Source organism: Metarhizium acridum (genome assembly GCF_019434415.1).
Source record: "Metarhizium acridum strain ARSEF 324 chromosome Unknown scaffold_574, whole genome shotgun sequence".
Classification (NCBI taxonomy): Eukaryota; Fungi; Ascomycota; class Sordariomycetes; order Hypocreales; family Clavicipitaceae; genus Metarhizium; species Metarhizium acridum.
In genome coordinates this window covers 1,040,442-1,062,536 of record NW_027094044.1, presented here as the reverse complement: position 1 = coordinate 1,062,536, position 22,095 = coordinate 1,040,442, and the positions used below count along the sequence as shown (strand labels likewise).

Below are 22,095 nucleotides of genomic sequence, written 5' to 3'. Positions count from 1 at the left end.
GCCGGGATTTTATTTTTGCGGATCCGGTATCAACACGCGGTACTCCGTACGGAGTACGTACCACCTTATCGAGATGCCACTATCGAGGAACAGAGATTCCAATTGAACCTACTCGCGTATACTTAATTAAGTACCTAGCAACCGATCTGCAGCGTCTCCATCTCGACAACCTAGAAGCCGTGCAATCTCTGCCCACATGACGCCTTGGAGTCGGAGTCTCCCTTTCCAAATCTAATCAAACTCATTTGTTCCCGAATCACGTTCATTTTTCCAATGCAGCAACGATAGCACGGCTCTCTTCACCCTGTCCGGCATCCCACAAACACAATGGCAAACTCCTCTCCGCTGAGGAGGAGTCAATTGCTATCGAGTCCAGACCGACCGTATCTGTCCAACTTTCTCCTAGATAGCCGAAACAACGAATTGAGCCATCGCGATGCGCTCGCAGCGGCCCAAGCCGAGCACGATCGGGTCAGAGAAGCCGCTATCAGAGTATACGAACTGCACGAACTCAAGGAAGAGCACAACCGTATACTGGAACAAGAACGCAGGGAGCAAGAGAGACTAAAGGCCGAGGCTGCCATCGCCGCAGAAGAGAAGAGACTGCAAGAACTCAAAGCGAAGTCGATCCCCAAGCCGCCGGCTCCGCCGCCTGAGCCAGCCAAGCCGGTCGAGAAGCCGGCCGGGGAGAAGAAGCCAGTATCCTTGGTACCCGAACCCCAGGAAGCGAAGGGATCCGAGCCGCTGGCAAAAACGCAAGCGCAAACCCAGCCTTCAGCACCAGCGCCGCAGCAAAACGGCTTGTTCTCCAACTCGGACAAACCCATACCAAGCAGTCCTTTCGCAGCTGCTGGCCAGCAAACCAAAACTCAACAAGCATCTGTTCTGAGCCAGAACAAAACATCACAGCCGGACACGAAAACGTCTCAACCACAACACCCCGTTGCACCGAGTCAGACACCACAGTTGCCAAAGTCGCCTGTTGATCCCCTCTCTGATCGATATATTCGTATTCATCAGGCTCTGAAGCAGCTGCGCAAGAACATTGTAGCAGTGTCAAAGGTGGCAGGATCACCACTCAAAGGAAAAGTTGGCGCTATCCGTCGAGAGATTCGGATGTCTATTGGACAACTGTCTGACGGAAAGGGGGCTAACGTCGAATCTGTAAGTAACTAGAGCTGGCCTACTCGCACTGTGAAGAATCTCTCTGGCTAACTATTCACAGACAACCAAAATCATGTCTTTCTTGAGGCAGTCATTAGACGGTCAACTGCCCAGCCCCCCTGTTGACGTGGGTCAATTTGTAGCTGTTCCGCGAGAGCCCTCAACGCAGGACATCCCAAACAACGGTGCAGAACTTCCTTCACTATTCATCTACCTTATGAATATCTGTGCCAAGGCCATCATTGTCCAGTTCATCAAGGAATGCGAAGCAAATCCCAAAGCCGCTGATCCTATTGGCGTATTCGCCGCTCAAGTTTTCTCCCACAAGGACTTTTCATGGCGAGGCCAGTCCTTGATTGACATCCTCGTGGCTAAATTCAGAGTCGTGTGCCCCGTTCTATTTGGATCAAGAGGAAACGACAAAACAGAAAAGGGTAAACAGGCACTTGGATGGAAGAAAGACGGTCCTTCATGGATTCCAGAGCAAACCCACAATGAAAGGATGGCCGGTCTCGGTGCCGGCTTTGCATCTATTTCTCTTCGCGACTTTAGCAAGGCTTCCAAAACGAACCCCTATCCCCCGACCCACTACTGGAAGGCGTTTGCTAGTATTGTCAACTGTCCGAGCGCCGAAATCTCCAATACGCAACTCGTCGTTCTGCGTTCCATGATTGCCGGCCACGAATCCCGATTCATCAACTTTTATGGAAACGCCGCCATAGCTGCATTGCAATTAGCGTTGGTGGAGTTCCCCAAGCGAGCGCCTGCGAATTCGTCCGCGGCGGGTCCTTTGCGTGCGTTGGCGGAGATCCTCCGCTCAGATAGTGGATTGGCGTTTGCATAGGCTGGAAATGAGTATAATATGCGTACATCGAATGCTCGGCAACTGGCAGGTAGAAGGTGACGGACCGATTGCATATGGTGGCGTTTTAAGACTTAGATGGTTCCTGGAGCGACGCCTAGAACTGATAGCAGTATAAAAATGAGTTTTAGTGCTGTATATGCTTATAATGATACCGAATTCCGATACACAAAAACCCATTGCAGCATGATATTTCCCGCCGTAAACTCCGTGATCAAGCCTGTATATACATAATAAGAAAGAACTCGCTCATCCTTGTAGGGCCTCGCTCTCTCGACCCCTCCCTTTCCGGGTATTCTACAAAATCAACAAGAGAACCAACAGCAGGATCAAAACAAATATCAAGACGGCAATGCAGCAACTACTCCACCGATCCTCGCCTTTCCTCACGACATGCTGCAGCTTCCGCATCCCATTCTGCAGCGTCCCACTCACCCTGTCGACCGTGTCGTCAACAACTTCCAGCAACTCCCTCTGCTCCTCCAGCTCCCTCCCCATATCGTCTGCCTGGCGTCTCAAGTTTCCTACTGTCTGGAACACCTCGTCCAGGTGCTGGTCCTGCTCGCGCATCATCTCCAGCTGCTGCTGCTGCTCAAACTCGGCGTACGTGTCGCCGTCGCCGTCTCCGTCACCGACGGCAAAAGAATCCGGGTCGGGGAGGTTTTCTCTGGCGGCGGGCTGGTGGTCGATCTTCTTGTGCATCTCCTCGCGCATGTCCTCGATTTCGCCGCCTACTTCTGAGACGAGTCGCTTGCGCCGGGAGACTTCTGCGGACGAGATGCCATACTGGGAGGGGTTGGACTCGATGGCCTGGACAGAGGCGACCAGATCCGAGAGGTCTTCGGCGAGCGTGGAGAGGGCGGCCTCGAGGTCGGTTCGGGCGGAGGCGAGTTCGGGGGAGGAGGGAGTCGTGGTGAGGGACCGGATGCGGAGGTAGGATGCGAACAGCGGGCGGGTTGACTGGAGCTGGGTGAGGACGTCCCTGGTGTTGTGAGCTTTGTTTCGAGGGCTATCTTGGGCGGTGGTTGCGGTGGTAGGCTTACTGCTGGACGTGGAGGAAAGGATCCTCCTCGTTGGTAGAGGACATCATTTCGGACGAGGGCCGGACGGGCGATTCATTCACTTCGCTACTTGGCAGTTTGTGGGTTGTGCTATTGATGTGCGGGTGCGGGTGCGGGTGCGGTTGAGTTTGCTGGGATGTGGTGATGAAATGCTGCCTGGCGGTTGCTGGTGATGTGGTCGCTGGAGTTGAACTGAGCTTGGGATGACGTTGGCGGCAGACCCCTGCTTCGCATCGGCATGTGGAGATGCGGTCTGGTTGCACTCCTGCATCCTGCTCTCGGCGAATGCAATGACATGTAACTCATGCATGGGCAGAAAAGGGGTGAATGGCTCGAGATAAAATGGTGCAAATAATTTGGTGCGATCAACAGCCAAGGACATGGTCTTTTTTCAACTCTTTTCCCATCGAAAAGGTGATTGATTCTATGGAGCCAGACATGTCAAAATCGTCGTACATGATCAAAACTCCAACTCCTCGCTGGGCACAATTTGAGCCATCTGCAATCTTAGCGTCTTCTGCAATAATGCCAACACCCTGATCATTACCGCCCGTCTCAGACCTGATGCTGATTACACTGATGAACCTCAATCCCTCCCCGAGCCGCCATCCGCTGCCACGGCACTATCATTCCAAAAATACACCGAGAATGGAATTGCAGTATCGCTTATATCGTCTATGATATGCCACGCTTCACTATACATGTGCGGTTCATTACGTCCTGATTGTCTAGTGGACAACCCCCAGACACAGCTTAGACTAACAGTCACCGTATCAACAACCGCTGCACATGTCTCGTGGGAGGACTGCCGGCCGCGTGGAGCGGCATACAAAATGTCTGGAACTACCGGCAAACGGCTACTATGGGCCTAACAGAACTTGGGGGGAAGATTCATGGATGATAATAGGCTATAGGGAAGTATAGAAACGCTCGGCGTTACTTTCTTTTTTACTGACCACCTCCAATGACCAAGTGAGATGAGATCTGGGCATCTGATGAAGGCGCTGCTCGAGGGGAGAGAAGGGAGGAGACATTGTCAATGCTATGGGACGGCTGCCGGCCGATCTGGAGCTTCTAGGGATGAAGTGAAGCGCAAGCAGTGGAAAAAGCATTGGTTTTGGTGGTAGAGGGCTGTTTTAGGTATCAATGATTTGTTGATGTGTTGGAGGAGACACAATGATGATTGGGCCTGACTGAAATGGATGGTGACGGTATGTGAGTGTATTATTAACATATATATGACGCTGAATATACATATTTCGCTACACACTGCGTTTGGAGGCCTTGAACCGGCTAGAGTAAATTGCCCCCTTCGCAGATGAGCCTTGCAAGTTGAGGTAGTGGACTCCCCTACCAGTCCTGCATTTATGTACCTGTTAAATTAGAATACGGCAGAAGATGACGGGAATTATCAAATGGTCACCAGCAAATTCATGCCGACAGCTGCTTTTCTTAATAACAAGAATGCCCGGACGCCAGACTATGAGGTCTATATACAATGCTCCACGCTATGAATCACTCTCATCGTCATCAGAACCTGAATTATCATGATCCCCATTCAATTGGGCTGTAGGTATCCGCGATATTTCAAACACGACACCACCATTGCGTACACCGCCCTTGAATACCTTCCATCTTCCGAAACGGTGTTCCTGTGCCACCGCAGCAACCACACATAGCCCATCTTTGCCACGGTCACCACGTTCAAAAACAGCAATATCGTTGATCAGTCCAGGTATAGGACGGCACGACGCTGCGGTGCCATTGGTGCTAGGAGCGTCTTTAACAGACTCATTGTCGTAGTCGTCAGCAAAGTCACCAAGCACGCCAATCTGCTCAATTTTCTTCTTGTCTTCAGTGAGCTTCCATACACGAACGTGTCCGTCCCAGCTACCGCTGAGAATGATGTCTGAGTATGGAATTGTCTTGAGAGCTGTGATCCAACGTGGCGTAGGTGCGGGAACGACATTTTTCGGGTCAGGATTGACTTCTGCTGAGGCGTCGAGGGGATTTATAGCAGGGTCTAAGCCGTGTGCAAGGGGCTCGATGTAAACCGGCTTCTTCTTGGTTACGCTCCAGAGTGCAATGGCACCATTGTCGCTTCCAGTGACAAAGAGGTCTTCGTCGATCATGGCGACACGATCCATGCTTCCTTCGTGGAGCAGCGACCGCGGGTCAATATCCTGGGGAACATTTTTCTTGTCGACCGCTCCGCCACGGAAAACGAGTTGCGTCTCCTCCATGACTTTCCATAAACGGGCCGTTCTATCTCTTGCGCCGACGGACACACAGCGCTCCTGGGCAAGGGCGTCGATATCGACAACATGGTCTTGATGCCCGAAGAGTGTTTCTATGTAGGCTAATTCGTCCAGACTCCATACTTTGACGGTTCGGTCTCTCGATGACGAATACAACTGATTAGTGCCGCGACGAAATGCCAGTCCTGTGATCGCGTCTCTATGATGTGTAAGGACTTTGATCGGTTTCAGCGTATCAGCTTCATAGACAATCAATTTCTTGTCTTCGCCACCCGTCACAACATATTTGCCGTCCGGGGAGGCTGCCACTGCCAGAATTTGACCCGTGTGTCTCTTGTAATTTCTGTCCTTGCTTTTGCTCTTGTTGCCCTTAATCCACGCCTCCAAATGGGGTCGTTTTCTTGGCGGCGCAGGCGGTTTCTTGGGTTTTCTTTTTGTTGTCTGAGGAAATTGATATTGAGGAAGATCTTGAGTTCTCCATTTGTGTAGAACGAGATCTTTTGTCGCAGTGTACACGAAAGGTGCGCGGGCGGCGATACATGTGACTGAGTTGGTATTAGTGCGGAAAAAGGTTTGCGATGCTTTATTGAATGCCAATTGCGCAGCCAATTGGCGGTAGACCCTGCCTTTGGTCTCAGCTACATCTTCTTGAAGCCGTTCAGCAATCAGATCCCGGTCAATGTCCGCAGCATCGAAGCCAGCTTCATCCACGTGCTCCTTGATGTTTTCGAGATAGCGCTCAGCAAGGCGAAGTCTTTTCTCGGCCGCGGTTTCGCCTTCATCGTCTGAGCTCTGACGGTCCTCTACGTCTTCATCGTCACCGGGTTTTGAGGCGCTGTCGTAGCTTTCATCGTCGTCGGAGTCGCTACCAGAGATCGATTCGTCTCGTTCGACTTTCCGCTTAGAACTCGCGGCACCAGCCCTGGTGGAGGATTTGGCAGAGGATGTTTTTGCACCAGCAATTCTTTTCTTTGGCGCTTCTGGAGCAGAAGGCCGCTTTCGCTTTTTCTGCGAGCCAGGGATTGTAAAAAAAGACGACATTGTCGCTCGCCTGGTGAATTCGAGCGGTCTGACTTGCCGTCCCGCCTTCGTCTGTGATTTTCTGTGCAGGGTCTCTCTACGGGCAGAGAAAAAAAGTTCGAGGTGGATAGACAGAAAGCCGAGACCCCACTATATGTGCGCACTGTAGCCAATCAAGCGACATTTGCGGTGAATAGTGCCTCCGGGCGCCGGGCGGTGGGACATGGCAAAATCAATAGGCAGTCTCCAGCCCATCCTCATTGACGCGCAGCGCTACAGCCTAGCGGGTCAATGGGACTTCTCGCGGCGTGAGCTCGTTGCTTCCAAGCAAGCTACACCTAACCTCCATTCACTCATCACTATACCTCCTCCCCACCGCAACAACCTAGAACAGAAACACCAGAAATAGTGGCAACATGTACGTATCATCCGTCCACAGCTGATCTTAAGGAACGGGTGTCTAACATCGTGGGATAGGGAGGTTCTGTTGGGAATTACGGGCAAGGACTTCACCATCATTGCCGCTTCTAAGGCAGCGATGCGTGGCGCAACGATCCTCAAAGCCGACGACGACAAGACAAGAGCACTGAACAAGCACACCCTGATGGCATTTTCAGGAGAGGCTGGAGATACAGGTACGAGGAGTTGAAACTCTTTCCGCGGAGTCTCCAGAAGCTGTCATATGATGGACAAGCAAAAGCCGAATGCTGACAAGCTTTGCAGTGCAATTCGCCGAGTACATCCAAAGAAATGCTCAGCTCTATTCGATGCGAAACGAGACCGACTTGTCGCCCTCAGGACTGGCACACTTTGTTCGCGGAGAGCTAGCTACGAGCTTGCGATCGCGCCACCCTTACAACGTTAACCTGCTGATGGGAGGAGTTAATCCCATTACGGGAAAACCTCACTTGTACTGGCTGGATTATTTGGCGTCCCTAGCTGAGGTTCCTTATGCCGCTCATGGTTATGCACAGTATGTATTTCGTTAAAAGCAAATCCATTCTCAATTTTTTTGTTGAGTAGCATCCGTTATTTGCTAACGTTGATCTCTGCGAAGATACTACTGCCTGTCTATCCTGGACAAGCATCACCACCCTGACATTACTCTTGGTCAGGGCATCAAGCTTCTAACGATGTGCACGGATGAGCTGAAGCGACGGTTACCAATTGATTTCAAAGGCATGGTGGTCAAGGCAATCAAGACAGACGGAATTGTAGACATAGTATTGGATGATGACAAAGTTGTGAAGAGCGCTTAGAGGCGGGACGAAAGGCGGAAACTGTACTAATATTATGATAACCGGCTTTTGAGGCTGATAAATAAGACGATGTCTTCTTGACATCACGTACGTGGCTTTGCGATGCTAATGTGCTACTACCAATATGCTCTGCAGAACAGATGAACTGCGGATGATGTGTGTATTACTTGCCTGGATCTAGTGGACTACACTGCGTTGTCACAAGTACTGAGGGTTACAAAGAAGATTAATTATTGCCTTTCGCGTGTACGGCTGCATACCCGGCAACGCCACGGGTCAATTACCTACTAGGTACGGAGTAGGCGGAGTGAGATCGGTGTCAGTTCAGTGACGGAGTGGTTTAAAATAATATAAACAAGGTTGCAGTTAGGCAACAGGCTGAGCTGCAAGAACATGGACGACAAAAAGCCGACCGTCTTTGGGTAGTTATCCTGTCGAGTTGATTAGGTGCTTAGCCCGTGGCTCGTCCCACCGTCATTGAGGTGTCAAGGTAGACGGGCAACTGGGTTACGCCACACACAAGGATTCTGATGACACCAGCAGCGTGGCGAGGACACAGTTGTCAACATTGGGCCTAGAAATTGCCAAAGCCTGGAAGTCAATGGTCGGAAACTTCTCGGTTGAGGAGAACTATCAAGGTCAATCTAATATGGTGCTACGCGCAATGTCCTAAACTGATGACAGATATTGCACCAAATCTGCTTGTTTCAGATCATCTTGGGTGTTCTATTCGTTGCAAGGCTGAGGCATTCTGAACGTCAGCTGCGTACACGCAAACCTTCTTACCTACCTACCTACCTAGGTAGGTAGGTGTGTAACTGGGCGAAACGCCTGTTTGAGCGACAGTTAATATGTCGGCAAGAAGAGAGTATTAGAATCGAAGGACATGAATCGAGGATGTGGAATCAGCAATAAGAATACGGTCTGGTGGCAGACTGTGCCTCTTCACGTGAGCTAGGCTTGATATGCATCCCATCTCTCATCCCATCAGATGCTTGAGGGTTTGTAATGACGTTAATACCACCGGCGTTCGTGCAACAATAGCATGGTGCCGTGGAAATAAGTACCTTTGAGGTACACAGTCTGAGTCATGTCCTATGCTTTTTCTAGGCGGACTGGCCGTCCCATACATGTGGGGTACCCAGATAGCTAAGGCGCCGGCTGGTCGGGGTTGCCTTGCGCATGGTTTGCGTCCGTCAGATACCAGGTGCCATGTCGGCGCCTAACGTGGAGACGAGGGTTGGCCGTATCTTTGACGGCGGTCTCTCTAGTAATCTATCAAAGAGGCTTACAAGAAGAGTGACGAGGAACAGTTGAGTTTCTGGGCCTTGGCTTCGACTTGTTATAAAGGAAGGTTGCTAAAGCAAAGGCCGGTACCGAGTAGAACTCGCGACGAACAAGCCTCCAGGTACCTAGGTACTTCAGTACGCGACCATCGCAGCACTTGGGGTGTCTCGTTGGCTAGCGCCTGGGCCTGGGGCTGCCGTAATGCTCTGTCAGTGGCTGCCACCAGCTGATCTGGAGCCCCGAGGTGCGCAGGTGCGTTTTGTAAGTGGTCCAGTCGGCAGAGTAAAAAAAAATTTGACTCTCCTCGATTGGGCACTAGCCTCTTTGTGGTGGCCACCCGCGAACCAATTTTTCCCGTTCCCTTTTTCGCCTCCAACATCTCGCTCGTCCCTTTTCCTTTCCTCCCACAAACTCAGACCTCTTTACCACAAAACCCTTCATCTCCCCTCCTCTCATCCTCTCTCATCATCCAAGGTCATTGTCGAGACCGTCTGTCTTTCCTTTGAAGATTCTGTTTGCTTCTTCGAGGGAACGTGCAAGCACTCGCTGTTTTTCTTTATAATATATCTGGGGAAGAAACTTAGGAGCACAGGCCCTTCCTTTCTTCTGTCAAATCGTTCATAGTGCGACTCGGCAGATACGCAGTTCTGATTTCACTCTTTCGTCTTTTTGCGAGGGTGATTCTCCCTACCACTATCGATTCCTTGTCTTGTTTTTCGCATCTTTGTCAGATACGAAGAGCACCTCTTACGAAGTCCACGCTACAAGTCGAAGAAACCGATACAACAACACGTCGCTCTTCACTTCCAACATGGCGGAACAACTCAACATGGGCGGCTTGAGCCTTGGCGATGGCCAACAGCCTCAGCGCTCGTACATCCCACCGCATATGCGAAACCGTCCCTCTGCACCCCCCGCTGCTGCTCCCATGAACGGCGGTGCTCCCAACGGCGGTGCTCCCAACGGCGCACCCAATGGCCTCAGCAATAGCTCTTGGGCTGGGTAAGTCTTGTCCCTTACTCTCTTTTTGTATGTTTTCAATCGCACAATGGCTAACGTTGAATCAATAGTAACAACAGTAACTATGCTGGTCGCCAGCAGAACAACTGGAACAATGGACCCGACGGCGTTGCCCCCCCTACTTTCCAGAGTAACCGTCGCGGCGGTTGGGGGGGCCGCGGAGGTGGTTACTCCAGTGGTGGCCACGATGGTCACTCTGGCGGTGGTGGCTACGCTGCCCGAGGCTCTGGCGATGGCCAGTGGCGCGATGGAAAGCACGTTCCCGGACCGGCTAACCCCCGTCTGGAGCGCGAACTCTTTGGTACAGCCGACGACCCTTCCAAGCAGCATACTGGTATCAACTTTGAGAAGTACGACGATATCCCCGTGGAGGCATCTGGCCACGATGTCCCCGAGGCCGTGCTTCAGTTCACCACTCCTCCTCTGGACGAACATCTCTGCCGCAACATTGAGCTGGCTCACTACAAGGTTCCCACCCCTGTCCAGAAATACTCTATCCCTATTGTCATGGGTGGACGTGATCTCATGGCTTGTGCTCAGACTGGTTCTGGCAAGACTGGTGGTTTTCTTTTCCCCATACTTTCCCAGGCATTCATTAATGGCCCTTCGCCCGTGCCAGCCAATGCTGCTGGCCAGTTTGGCCGTCAGCGCAAGGCCTACCCTACCTCATTGATCCTTGCTCCCACCCGTGAGCTGGTTTCTCAAATCTATGACGAAGCCCGCAAATTTGCATACCGATCCTGGGTCCGCCCCTGCGTTGTCTACGGCGGAGCCGATATCGGCTCGCAGCTCCGCCAGATCGAGCGAGGTTGTGACCTCCTGGTTGCCACTCCTGGTCGTCTGGTCGACCTTATTGAGCGAGGCCGCATCTCCCTCTGCAACATTAAGTATCTTGTTCTGGATGAGGCTGATCGCATGCTTGACATGGGTTTCGAGCCCCAGATCCGTCGCATTGTTGAGGGTGAGGACATGCCTCCTGTGGCTGATCGTCAAACTCTGATGTTCTCAGCCACCTTCCCTCGCGACATCCAGATGCTTGCCAGAGATTTCCTCAAGGACTACGTTTTCTTGTCCGTCGGTCGTGTTGGTTCCACATCCGAGAACATCACTCAGAAGGTCGAATTTGTTGAGGACATTGACAAGCGATCCGTCCTCCTCGACATCCTCCACACCCACGCCGGTGGCCTGACCCTTATCTTCGTCGAGACCAAGCGCATGGCCGACTCGCTCTCCGACTTCCTTATCAACCAGAGCTTCCCGGCAACCTCTATCCACGGTGACCGTACCCAGCGCGAGCGTGAGCGCGCCCTCGAGTTCTTCCGCAATGGTCGATGCCCCATTCTGGTAGCCACTGCCGTTGCCGCTCGCGGTCTTGATATTCCCAATGTCACTCATGTTATCAACTACGACCTGCCCACCGATGTTGATGACTATGTCCACAGAATCGGTCGTACCGGTCGTGCTGGAAACACTGGTATTGCCACTGCTTTCTTCAACCGCGGCAACCGTGGTATCGTCCGTGAGCTTATGGAGCTTCTCAAGGAAGCCAACCAGGAGGTTCCCCCCTTTTTGGAGGCCATTGCTCGTGAGTCATCCTTTGGCGGCGGCGGCCGAGGTGGTCGATCTCGTGGGGGTGGTGGTGGCCGTGGCTCCGCTAATCGTGATTTCCGCAAGTTTGGCGGAAGTGGCGGCGGCTTTGGCGGCAACAGCGGTGGTGGTTTTGGTGGTCCCCAGCAGAGCTCTGGTTACGGCGGCGGCTTCGCCGCTCCTCAAAGCGGCTATGGAGGTGGCGGCGGTTACAGCGGCGGCGGCGGTAGCTACGGAAACCCTGGCGGCCCTGGTGCTCAGTCCTGGTGGTAGACTTGGTCTGCTACCACTGATCTTCTCGACCACGGTCGAGCTTGACCACCGTACGGTGGTTGCACTAAATTCTGTGCATTTTACAAACACTGCATTTTTTGTTGCTGATGCATACATTTATTTCTACCTGTTGTTTTCTCACTTTACATGTTACTTTTTCGATGATTTTTTTATTGGACGGCACGGCGGCATCATGACCTGCGAAGACGGATGAGTGCCTACTAGGTTCACCGGCTTTATGGCAGTATACGGTCACGGGGCATTCACGAAGCATCTGATAGATTGCATTTGTTTTGATTTCGACACCCTCCTCGCTTGATACCCCTTAGACTGAGAGATGGGGGAACTGAAGGCACTGGCGGAAACGTGGTGATATATAATGGATCTGGAAAAGAGAAAAGCAGGTCCGGTCATGAGCATCACGATTCTGTATGTTTCTTTCGCCTAGAGAGGGCGTTGTTTTCCCCCTCCAAGGGGCATATTTTTCGCTTTCATGATAGAGGGTCATGGTATCGCCGTACAGATATAGACAAAAGTGGATTTACTCGGTTCTCTGGTCGGAATTGCTCATTTTGGTCTCTTGATGGAGAGATCTCTGAAAGAAAAGAGATGAGAGCAAGGAACATAGATGTGGAGGAAAGAAAGGTCACTCGGGCCAGTTTTCCTCTGTTTTATATTCGGAGGGCATGGACGAGGCCGCACTCGACGCATAGGTTATGGATTTTGGTTGGGCACGGCACGCATCAAAAGGCTCTCGTTCTTATCGACAGCCCTTTTGCACAGAGGAAATGGAACACCGACTTGGGGTTTGGAGGATGCCCAGGTCACATTGTCCCGGTTGCTTTGTGCCTCATGAATAGATAGGACAACCAGAGCGGACTGAGGAGTCCAAAATAAAAAAAGGACAGACGCTTTTTTGCAACATTCAATTCTTTGGTGCCTTTACATTGTGACTATTAAATTCAGGTTGAAGTGATACGTTGGATTTCCAACAGCCAGTATTTTATTGGGAAGACGGTCTGAGGACACAAAGTGGCAACGGGAGGATGGTACGTGCTCCGCATGTGTCATAAGTGTAATTCGTAATCTATCGTAACAACTATTATGAAGAGGCTATGGGCTTGTAAGAATACCAAGGCAGAAACAGAGTCATCAAACAGAGTCATCATGGCGAGCGGCCCTTTTCGACATCAGTCGGCTCAACAACCGGCAGTGGCTCATCCACAACAATAGCAGGCGCATTTACCCCCGGCTCAGAAGCATTGCCCTCCACGCGGCTCTCTTCCCTTTCCGTCCCATCGCCTCTCTTTGACCTCTTCAAACCGCCGACGAGCCTCGCCCACACGCGCCCCAAAGCACGATACACTATGACAAAAGGGTTGCCAACGACGCCGGCAACCAGGCCAAACCACTCGTCCGGGAACAGGCGCACCAAGACGGCCCAGGGGAGACACATGCTTGCCACAACGACCGAGATGGCCCACTGCTGGCTGTTCAACCCGCCGGGGCTGATGGCGAAGGGGCTGCCGCCGACGAATATGATGGCTACTTGCAGGCCGACCATGAGAATGTTAATCAGGATGAAGAAGTAGTTGCGGTGGATGCCCTCAAAGATGTTGAACTTGTTGTCGAGGCGGCGGCTGTTGAATTCGTTGAATATCTGCATCCAGACAAAGGTGTTGAAGATGAGGGTGTCGAGCTGCAGGCGGACCTGGGCGTCGTCGAGGTCGTAGTTGAGGATGCTGCCGCCGGCAAAGTACAGGGTGAATGTGGCGGCGAGTTGGAATATAGACTGGCCGATGATCATTTTCCACATCTAAAAGCGGTTGTCAGCTCTAGTGGAGGTTGCGGGGGAGTAAAGAAGGGGGGGCTGCACGTTTGTGGTGATGAGAGGTGCCTTTTTGCCCTGGGGCGGACGGTCGAGGATCTTGTCGGTTGGGGGATCCGTGGCCAGCGCCAGGGCGGCAAAGGTGTCCATGATGAGATTGACCCAGAGGAGCTGGACGGCTTTGAGAACAGACTTCATGTCTGGGTCGTAGACGGCCGTGGTGAAGGCGAGGACAACGGCGGTGATGTTGACCGTGATTTGGAACTGTGGGAGTGTCAGCATTCTGCGAGATGGCCGTGACAGGAGGGGAGGTGGCTGTTACCTGGAGGAACTTCTGGACGGCGTCGTTGACGGCTCTTCCCCATTTCAGGGCTGTTACAATGGACGTGAAGTTGTCGTCCATGAGGACAATGGCGGACGCCTCCTTGGCGACTTCTGTGCCCGAGATGCCCATTGAGAAGCCGACGTCGGCTGCCTTTAGGGCTGGTGCGTCGTTGGTTCCATCGCCCGTCACTGCAACCGTCTCGCCGAGCTCCTTGAGCTTGGTGACTAGAACCCGCTTGTCTTCTGGAGATGACCGGGCGAGCACCTGTAGCTCGGGAAGCACGGCCTTCATGTCCGCGTTGTTGAGCTTTCGAAAGACGGGACCTTCCATGACGACGCCGCCTTGGGTGTAGATCCCACACTCGGCGGCAATGGCTCTCGCCGTGACGATGTTGTCGCCTGTCACCATGCGGACTACGACGCCTGCGTGCTGGGCTTTGCGCACAGCCTCGGGCACGCCTGGACGGACGGGATCCTGGATGCCTACCACGCCGAGGAACACGAGGTCGCAAAGGAGGGAAGCGAATCTTGCATGGCCGTCTGCTATTTCGGCGTGCGCCGGGGGCCACGATTCGTAGTCTTTGTAGACGAGACCGATGGTTCGGAGGGAGTTGCTTGCGTACCGCTCAATGGTGGAGAGAAGTTGGCGTCTCTTGGCGGCTGTGAGGTCGTCTTCCGTGAGGGATTGCGCATCGGCAATGGCAGAGCAGTATCCGAGGAGGATCTCCGAGGCACCCTTTACCAGGAGGCGGTATCCGGAGCCGTCTTGGAGACGCACCACGGAGCCCATGCACTTCTTGCCCGAGTCAAAGGGGAACATGTGCACAACCGTCTCGTTGGCACGTGTCTCGGCCAGAGACTGCAGGCCAAGATGATCCCTCGCGAGCTGGAGGAGAGCGGTTTCCGTCTTGGACCCGATGAAGCCGGGCTGGCCGTCTTCTTCGCCTTCAAAGGCGGTCGAGTTGACGGCAACGGATTGCGTAAGCAGGGACTTGGTGTCAGGAGGAAGCTGGGATGCCCATTGGGAAACAGCCTCCGTCTCTGACTTGGAGAAGCTGGTTGTGCCGAAAGTACCGGCCACGACGGTCATTTTGTTGGTCGTCTAGAAGCAGAATTAGTTGAATATATCGGTGGTTAGGTCCTGAGTAGGGGGCGTTATCTACGTACCAAAGTACCCGTCTTGTCAGAACAAATCGTCGTGGCATTGCCCATGGTCTCGCAGGCACGTAGCATTCGCACCAGGTTATTCTCCTTGAGGAGTCTCGTCGTTGCAAATGCAAGTGCGAGCGTGACGGCCAGGGGCAAGCCCTCGGGAACAGCCACCACTATGATGGTGATGGCCACGATGAGAATGTCCATGAATGCAGAGGCCTTCACGGCAGAGGAGCGATCGTCGTAGGGAAGGTTGATGAGGAAGCGGACGAGCAAAATGAAGAAGAGGAGGGCGGCGGCGGCGCTGCCGAGCTTGGCGATGGCCAAGGCGAGGCCTTCGAGTTTCTTTTGTAGGGGGGTGTCCTCAACCTCGGTGCGGACGGACATCATGATCTTGCCAAAGGACGAGTTTACACCGACCGAGGTGCAAACAAACGTGCCCATGCCTGGGGAACTGTCAGGATCCTGGTATGCGTGAGCTTGGTTGGAGAAAACTTACCTTCAAGGACTTTTGCGCCGGAGACGATGAAAGGATCCAACTTTCTAGGGTTGAGGCCGGCTTCCAAGGCCCTCATGACGTGGTCGCCGCCCGTCTTCTTGAGCGCATCAGACTCACCAGTCGCAGAAGACTCGTCACACTTGACGTCGTGGCCGTCGATGAAGATTCCATCGACCGGAACCAAGTCACCAGGTTCCAGGTGCAGCACGTCGCCGACCAGGATGTCGTGGACGTTGATCATGAATGATTTCCCCGAGCGTATGACTTTGATCTCGCGGTCCTCCTTCTTGGCATTCAGCTTCACAAACGCCTTTTCCTTCTGCCAATCATTGAGAGAGGTAACGGCCGTGACGACGATGACGGCAACGCAGATGGCGACGCCTTCCACCCAATCTACTGGTGGCGGCGCACCAGGCTGCTTGTGCACACCAAATGTTTCGTATAAGCCCAGGGCGAGGGAGATGACGGCCGCCACGGTCAGCAAGATGAGGACCTTGTCGTTGTACGCATTCCACATCAGCTTCCACAGGGGAGCCGGCTTCTTTGCAGGGAGGACATTGCGCTTGTACACGCGGATGCGGTCGGTGAAGGCCTCAGATGAATGGTGAGGGTTCGGCGCAGACTTGTCCTCGCAGATGCTGCTCAGAGCTGACGCGCGGACGGCTTCGTCAAAAGAGATGGCCCTCGGGACAGATGTCTCGTCGGCATTGAGGCCGCTGGCTGTGTCTGTCTGCAAGCCCTTTGCGATGCCGCGCAGACCGCCGAGGGCTTGGAAGGCGGCCAGGGACTTGGGATCCAAGAGCTTGTTCAGCTGGCCTGGAGAAAAGGCAAACGGGTTATTTTCCACGCAGAAGTGCTCCTCGGTGCCGGGATCTGGCCGCAGGGCCGCGGAGAGCTCATCACTGATGCTGGCCGTCCGGCTGGTGGCCACGGTCGGGGTGAGGAGGGGATTCGACGAGGCAGAGGTGACTGTATCGGCAGAGCTGAGGGCGCGAGTCCGCGGGCCGACCTGAAGCAAGGACGAGGAGGACTTTTCACTCGCCATGACGTAGTTTCCGAAGATGAATACGGCAGCATGTGACGCTTCAAGGACGCAATGTGATGGATGCTGACGCTGCACGGCTGCGTCTGCCAGCACATATAAAACGGGGACGAGCAAGGGCAGTTCATGAGATGTCAGTGTCAAACCGGCCGCGAGTTTCAGGGAGGGCTTGCTTCACGTATTTAGAGGCTGAAGCTCTGCGGCCTCGGCAGGAAGCGAGGCCAGAGTATAATAGACGATGGGCGCGCGAGCAAAGTGTACGTGTGTCGTCGGCGGAGATGGGGGAGGCTGCGCCTCGCTCGCCTCCTCTCCCTGCTCGTCCATGGATGGGCCAAGATATTGTGTGCTCGCACGCCTGTCGCTGCCAGTGTTGAACTCTCCCTCGTCACACTTTGTCCACTTTCGATGGCAAAGGGGCGCAGCATTGGTCAGAGTTTTTTGGTCCGTCTCTGTGTGGTTTGGCGATCGACGGCCAAGACTTTGGCGTCGGCTTAGACGTCGAATCGCGGTTGCCCGATTGGGAAGGTTTGCGCTGCATCAATCGCATCAATCTTCCCACCGCCACGGATTAAGCTTGTTTGGTGGCGTTTGCGTATACGGAAGTGCTTGTTTGCTCTCGGCTCACGTAGCGCCGCCACTGATGCAGAGTGGCTTTGATCGTCGTTTTCTTGGCCAAACCAATGGCCTTGACGGGGTTTGTTGGTTGATTTTTTCGGCAAGCCGGTGAGGTTCCATTGTTAGCTCTTCACCCTCAGCTCTCCATAAAAGCATAAATTTTGTTGGTGCGTGGTTTAGTTGTCGGTTTCTTTGTTTGAAATACTTGAGCCTCGAAGCACCCTCTTGCAGACATAGCCTCAATGGGCGGCCCCGACATCATGAGCTGTATTGCTTAGGTTCGTGATACAGAAGATGGTGCAAGTTTCGCGAGAGATGCAAAGGTGACTAAAACTTACTATAGTATCCCGCCGAACATCAAAACCCAACGCTTGGTACATGTTGTGGTGCTGTGTCCATTGTCACCACACGCGAAACAAGCAAAGTGTTCTTGCCATGGAGACAATTATATCGTGGCTGTCATGGTTTCCAGCTTCATGCCAAGCATGATTCACACACGCTCACATTCATGAATACGAAGCCACCAGAGAATATCCCGGAGTCGGCAGTTGCATCTCGCCAAATATCAGGTAATTACCGCCCGAGTTGAAACCAAAACTCGGCATCTATTGCTTCTTGGCGATAAAAAATAAAGCCACGTTAAAAATGAGCCTGATTTTGACTTCCGTATAAAGGGTTTGATACTAAGTGTGAGTTGATATTACCAAAACAAGGGACACAAGGGACCTGTGTAAGTTGGTGTCGCAAGGACATCCGCATGTCGCACATGGGGCTTGTAAACTCTTGTGAGGCGGTGCAAGCGGGGTTGATAATCATGTTCAGAAGGAAGAAGCGTGTAATTAAGTCTCCGGCATGACATGATGGTATGTATTGTGACAAGTAACCTATATAAAACTGCCGAGCATGGCGCAATACAACTGTGATTTTGACAACCACGAGCCGCAAACGGTTAGCGATGAGGAAGTGTATCCGGGGTTGGATCTCAGCAAAACTATTTTATATGCTGAGGACGTTGAAATTCTAATGGTGATGCGCCGAGATGGTTCACGGAATAAGTTGGAGTGGACGATGCTTGCACCTCGGGCCGCCAAGCCAGATAGAATCGAGACCATGCCTTGTCAACGGATCAATCCATTCAACTAACGGGGCTGTGTAAGTGCACATGAAGCCGCAAATTTACAGGGAATCAGACTGTTGATGAGGCCGAATAAGCTCAATTTACTCTCCCATCATGATGATACTCGGTGCGTATCATGCAGTTTGGCGATTGGCTTGCCGCCAACACCCGATCAACCCACCATGGTAAGAAATGGAAGGAAGTACAAACCTCCTCTCTAGGTGGCGGCGGCTGTGCAGCAAGACGCGGAGCAATTTATCAGGAAAATCATCTGGAGCGGGTCATCCTTGAACGCTGAGAAGGATCAGTGCCTGAGCCAGATATCGTGACACTATGAATTCGCTTGCGGCTGAATGGAGGTATAATGCACAAAACCGAGATTGGAGCTCATCAGCTTGGACGTGCTCTGCAAGGCGAACGTGGTGAAAGCAAAGCATTGGATAGCCATGATTCGACTAGGATTGACACTCTTCTCCGGGATGATGTGTCTCTTGTGGCTTTGGTGCCCTGGCCAACATGTTCGCCTCGACATTTTCCAAACCAGTTTTCCTAAAAGAATCTGTGCCCTCTATGGGAGCTCCCAGTTCTTATCTTGACGCCGTGTCGTGAGCTGGTCGTCCGGGAGGCCTCTTTTCTCCACAATGTGCAATTTACGTAGGAGGAGCCTGCAGTCCCAACTCTCCACTTAAGCTTAAATAAACGCCTTCTCCTCTTGGAGCATGGAGAGGTGGAGAAGACGACGCATCTAGCCAGGAGCGGGTGGGTGTTTTCGTCCTTGTTGCGGTGAGAGGAGCCGTCTGCCAAGAGTGGCGCAGCAGCTCTCCCCCGTCAGAGCTCTTTAGAGTGCAGTCTGTGACGAGTTTCAGACCTGTTCGAGGCTCTCGTATGGCTGAACTGTGGCTGCTGCCAGTTGCCGGTGTGTGTGTGTGTGTGCCGCAGATTGAAGTCGGACGACATCAAGTGTCAACCACGTGGTGTTGTTTCTCGCAACTATGGCGAGCCCCCACTTCCCCCACTTCCCCGCGCAACTAAGCGAGCCAAGTCTGGGGATAATCCTTGACAGTTCGCTCAGTAAGTGGTCAATCTGTGTCCGGTTTCTACTAAAGTGGTGCCAAACTACTTTTCTTACAAAAGAGAGAAGGGAAGGGAGAAAAAGAAGATGTAACCGCCGGTTCGTTTTCGATGGCGTTTTTTCGGCTGCGAACCTTGCCCCCTTCTCCTGACATGAGTGCCTGCTTTCCCCGAATCGCAACTGTAGGAAGTCTTGAACTGGGTATATGTAAAGCTTGCAAAGCCCGCGAACTCTGTGAATAATGCTACGTGAAGCGCTCCGCCAAGGGTGCAACTTGAGGAGCATCTGTGATGATTCTGTAAGTTCTGAAACGTTTTGCAATATTCGTGACAAGTGCTTAGGCATCATGAGTTCCGATCTCCACGCTTCAGAAACCAACGATCCTCAAATTGTGAGGAACTGGGGAATTCATCTGATTGCAATCATCGCGTCAATGTCCGCCATCGCTAGTAAGTCTTAGTATCACAAAAAGAACGCGCTCTAACTGAACAGCAAATATACCCCCTAATATTTCGTTGACAGTAAGCAGTGTGGATACAAGAGCTGAAAAAGACTTGCTGCAGTTTCAGATAGCCTTGTATTATGAGGGGGAAATCTGATGGGCACTCTTTGTGCGATGAAAGGGTATCATGGCAACTTTGTGGGTTGACGGCCTGAAGGATATAGCAGGGTTTGGCACTTGTTTGCGGGGCGAATCCAATCATTCATTGGGTTTGATGAATTCACGCATTAGTTATCATTTCCAATTCAATATCAACATGCAGTAAAGTGCGACGAGAAAATGTTTCATAGTTTTAGAGCCGGACATGGTGTAATTTGAGTTTGCTATTTTATGGGACATTAATCCCCGGAACCAGACATATTCTACCAGATGTAACCTGAATATGTACCAAACATCCCTTTTCTCACGCCCATCTTGAAATTTGCTTGTGAAAAACTATTGGAAGGGAAGTGTCGCCCTCTTCTGAGCAAATATTGTTGCCCCTTGACCGAACCTTTACAAAGAGACCAAGTCTAACATTGACCCTTGGCCCTCCGTACCCTAACCTGCCAATCTGAATTCGAACCCCAACTTGCTAGCCCAAATGTGAAAACTTGAGGCGGCTTTGTGATGATAGCTGACGGATGGCAACTACAAACAAGACTTGAAGGTCAAGGCACCACCATGGCTAGAAATGCGCCCCAGTTGTCCACTTCCCTTTAGTTTCCTCAATCTTCCTCAAGGTGCCTTCGACCAAAGCACACAGGCTTTCCACATCTTCTCCTTCACGATGATAAGCCCGGGCTGCTTCCATACCAACCCGCCGATATTCGGCGGCAAAGACATCCCACAATTCTCGTCCCTGATCGAAGGTGCTTCCCGGCTGAGGAAAGTAAGGATCGTTACGCCAAAACGCCCGAGCAATTGACTCTAGACCAGAGTCATTCGTCTCAATGGGCCTGGAGCAGTCAAAGTCCAGCATCCAGACGGCATGGTCCTCGAGGGGCATGTTCGGGTCTTCCTCCCCGCGTCTGTGGGCACCCAGCACGAATTCGACATCATTGCCATCTGTCCTGACTTGCCAGTTTAGCGTTGCCAGTGCCTCTGCCATGGCCTTGGCGTACTGCTTGCAAGGGAGCTGGAGCTCCTCGGCCTGGTCGGCGTGAAGAGGGTAATTGCGGAGGCTGAAGAACTGTGGCCTGGGGTGATGCTGCTCTTTGCGAGCACGTGCTTGCCTTCGTCGGCCAAGATAGAGGCGAACCAGGCAATGTTGGCTCTTTCCGTCTGGCGCCTCTATTGATCTTCGAAACACCTCGCGGTGCGACACGGGGCTGTATTTGTCGACGAGGAGCAACTGCGCTCGCGTCGATACTGGGTTGATTTTCTCGGCAATCATGGCCCTGCATTCTTTGAATCCAGCGAGCAGGAGTGGCAGGATCTGCTGCCATCTTTTGTCGTCCGTCTCCATGAGACCGAAGCATTGTGGAATCGAGGTCAACTGTAGACTGCTTTCCGCGGGGAATACTTGCGACTGAACCAGAGTCTCGTTCTTTATGTCCCTGCCGGGACTCGCGTCTTCGCGTTTGATAATCATGTCGATGTCGACGTCCGCATTGTTGTGGGCATTGTGCTTCAATGTACCCCATACCGAACCGCAGTTGCCAAACCCGATTCGTCGTAAAGGACCAAAAGCGGTCAGGGATATGTCAGATTCCATGACCGGGTAAAAGCGATGTAATGTGTGATGATCAATTATATTGAACAATCGAGGGTGTGCTTCGTGAACAATAGGACAGTCAGTTGTGTTGAAAACGAAGATGCAAACGAGGTTGCAAACAGAAGACGACTGGTGCTGGTCTGGTCTATTTTATACTTGGCGTGGATGGTGGGGGCCGAATTCATCAAGCTTCGACATAAACTTTTAGCCGCAAGTTCGTCCAAACCCACATGCCCAGATATTACACGCTAATATAGCAGGAGACTTTGACAATGGTTTGGCGGAGTACTGCTTGACTTTGCTCGTGGTAGACACTGATTCAGTGTCTATTGTCTAGCCTCTGTTGACTGAGTTGGCCCCACCTGTGAGCGTTTGCACCGCCAAAGCTAGGATGCTGAATTGCTAACTACAAATAAACAAATAAATTTAACTAAGCAACTTTCCGCTCCATTCACAC

General features: G+C 52.4%; 7 protein-coding genes across 7 annotated transcripts; 3 read left to right on the top strand and 4 right to left on the bottom strand.

The window, feature by feature from the left end:
* Positions 1-32: 32 nt before the first annotated feature.
* On the top strand, positions 33-2,220 carry J3458_020723 (uncharacterized protein). Its single transcript, XM_007814104.2, has 2 exons — positions 33-1,164; positions 1,226-2,220. The coding sequence occupies exons 1-2, from the start codon at positions 328-330 to the stop codon at positions 2,006-2,008; spliced, it is 1,620 nt and encodes a 539-aa protein (XP_007812295.2). The 5' UTR covers positions 33-327; the 3' UTR covers positions 2,009-2,220.
* J3458_020722 (uncharacterized protein) lies at positions 2,195-3,256 on the bottom strand. Its single transcript, XM_007814103.2, has 2 exons — positions 3,070-3,256; positions 2,195-3,008 (listed from the first exon to the last, which is right to left on the bottom strand). Exons 1-2 carry the CDS (start codon positions 3,114-3,116, stop codon positions 2,324-2,326), a joined length of 732 nt encoding a protein of 243 aa, XP_007812294.2. The 5' UTR covers positions 3,117-3,256; the 3' UTR covers positions 2,195-2,323.
* Positions 3,257-4,301: 1,045 nt separating this feature from the next.
* On the bottom strand, positions 4,302-6,415 carry RRP9 (pre-rRNA processing protein). The gene has a single exon (XM_007814102.2). The coding sequence runs from the start codon at positions 6,384-6,386 to the stop codon at positions 4,596-4,598; it is 1,791 nt and encodes a 596-aa protein (XP_007812293.1). The 5' UTR covers positions 6,387-6,415; the 3' UTR covers positions 4,302-4,595.
* A 263-nt stretch (positions 6,416-6,678) lies between these two features.
* On the top strand, positions 6,679-7,722 carry PRE1_2 (Proteasome subunit beta type-4). The gene is made up of 3 exons (XM_066122200.1): positions 6,679-6,783; positions 6,843-7,338; positions 7,423-7,722. Exons 2-3 carry the CDS (start codon positions 7,070-7,072, stop codon positions 7,622-7,624), a joined length of 471 nt encoding a protein of 156 aa, XP_065972827.1. The 5' UTR covers positions 6,679-6,783; positions 6,843-7,069; the 3' UTR covers positions 7,625-7,722.
* A 1,487-nt stretch (positions 7,723-9,209) lies between these two features.
* ded1_3 (ATP-dependent RNA helicase ded1) lies at positions 9,210-12,720 on the top strand. The gene is made up of 2 exons (XM_007814100.2): positions 9,210-9,913; positions 9,982-12,720. Exons 1-2 carry the CDS (start codon positions 9,723-9,725, stop codon positions 11,789-11,791), a joined length of 2,001 nt encoding a protein of 666 aa, XP_007812291.1. The 5' UTR covers positions 9,210-9,722; the 3' UTR covers positions 11,792-12,720.
* A 130-nt stretch (positions 12,721-12,850) lies between these two features.
* J3458_020718 (uncharacterized protein) lies at positions 12,851-16,639 on the bottom strand (the record flags this gene model as incomplete). Its single annotated transcript, XM_066122199.1, has 5 exons — positions 12,851-13,607; positions 13,668-13,883; positions 13,942-15,045; positions 15,111-15,541; positions 15,595-16,639. The coding sequence occupies 5 exons, from the start codon at positions 16,637-16,639 to the stop codon at positions 12,957-12,959; spliced, it is 3,447 nt and encodes a 1,148-aa protein (XP_065972826.1). The 3' UTR covers positions 12,851-12,956.
* A 3,907-nt stretch (positions 16,640-20,546) lies between these two features.
* Positions 20,547-21,638, bottom strand: J3458_020717 (uncharacterized protein; the record flags this gene model as incomplete). The annotated part of the gene is made up of 1 exon (XM_007814098.2): positions 20,547-21,638. One exon carries the CDS (start codon positions 21,636-21,638, stop codon positions 20,610-20,612), a length of 1,029 nt encoding a protein of 342 aa, XP_007812289.2. The 3' UTR covers positions 20,547-20,609.
* Positions 21,639-22,095: the final 457 nt, after the last annotated feature.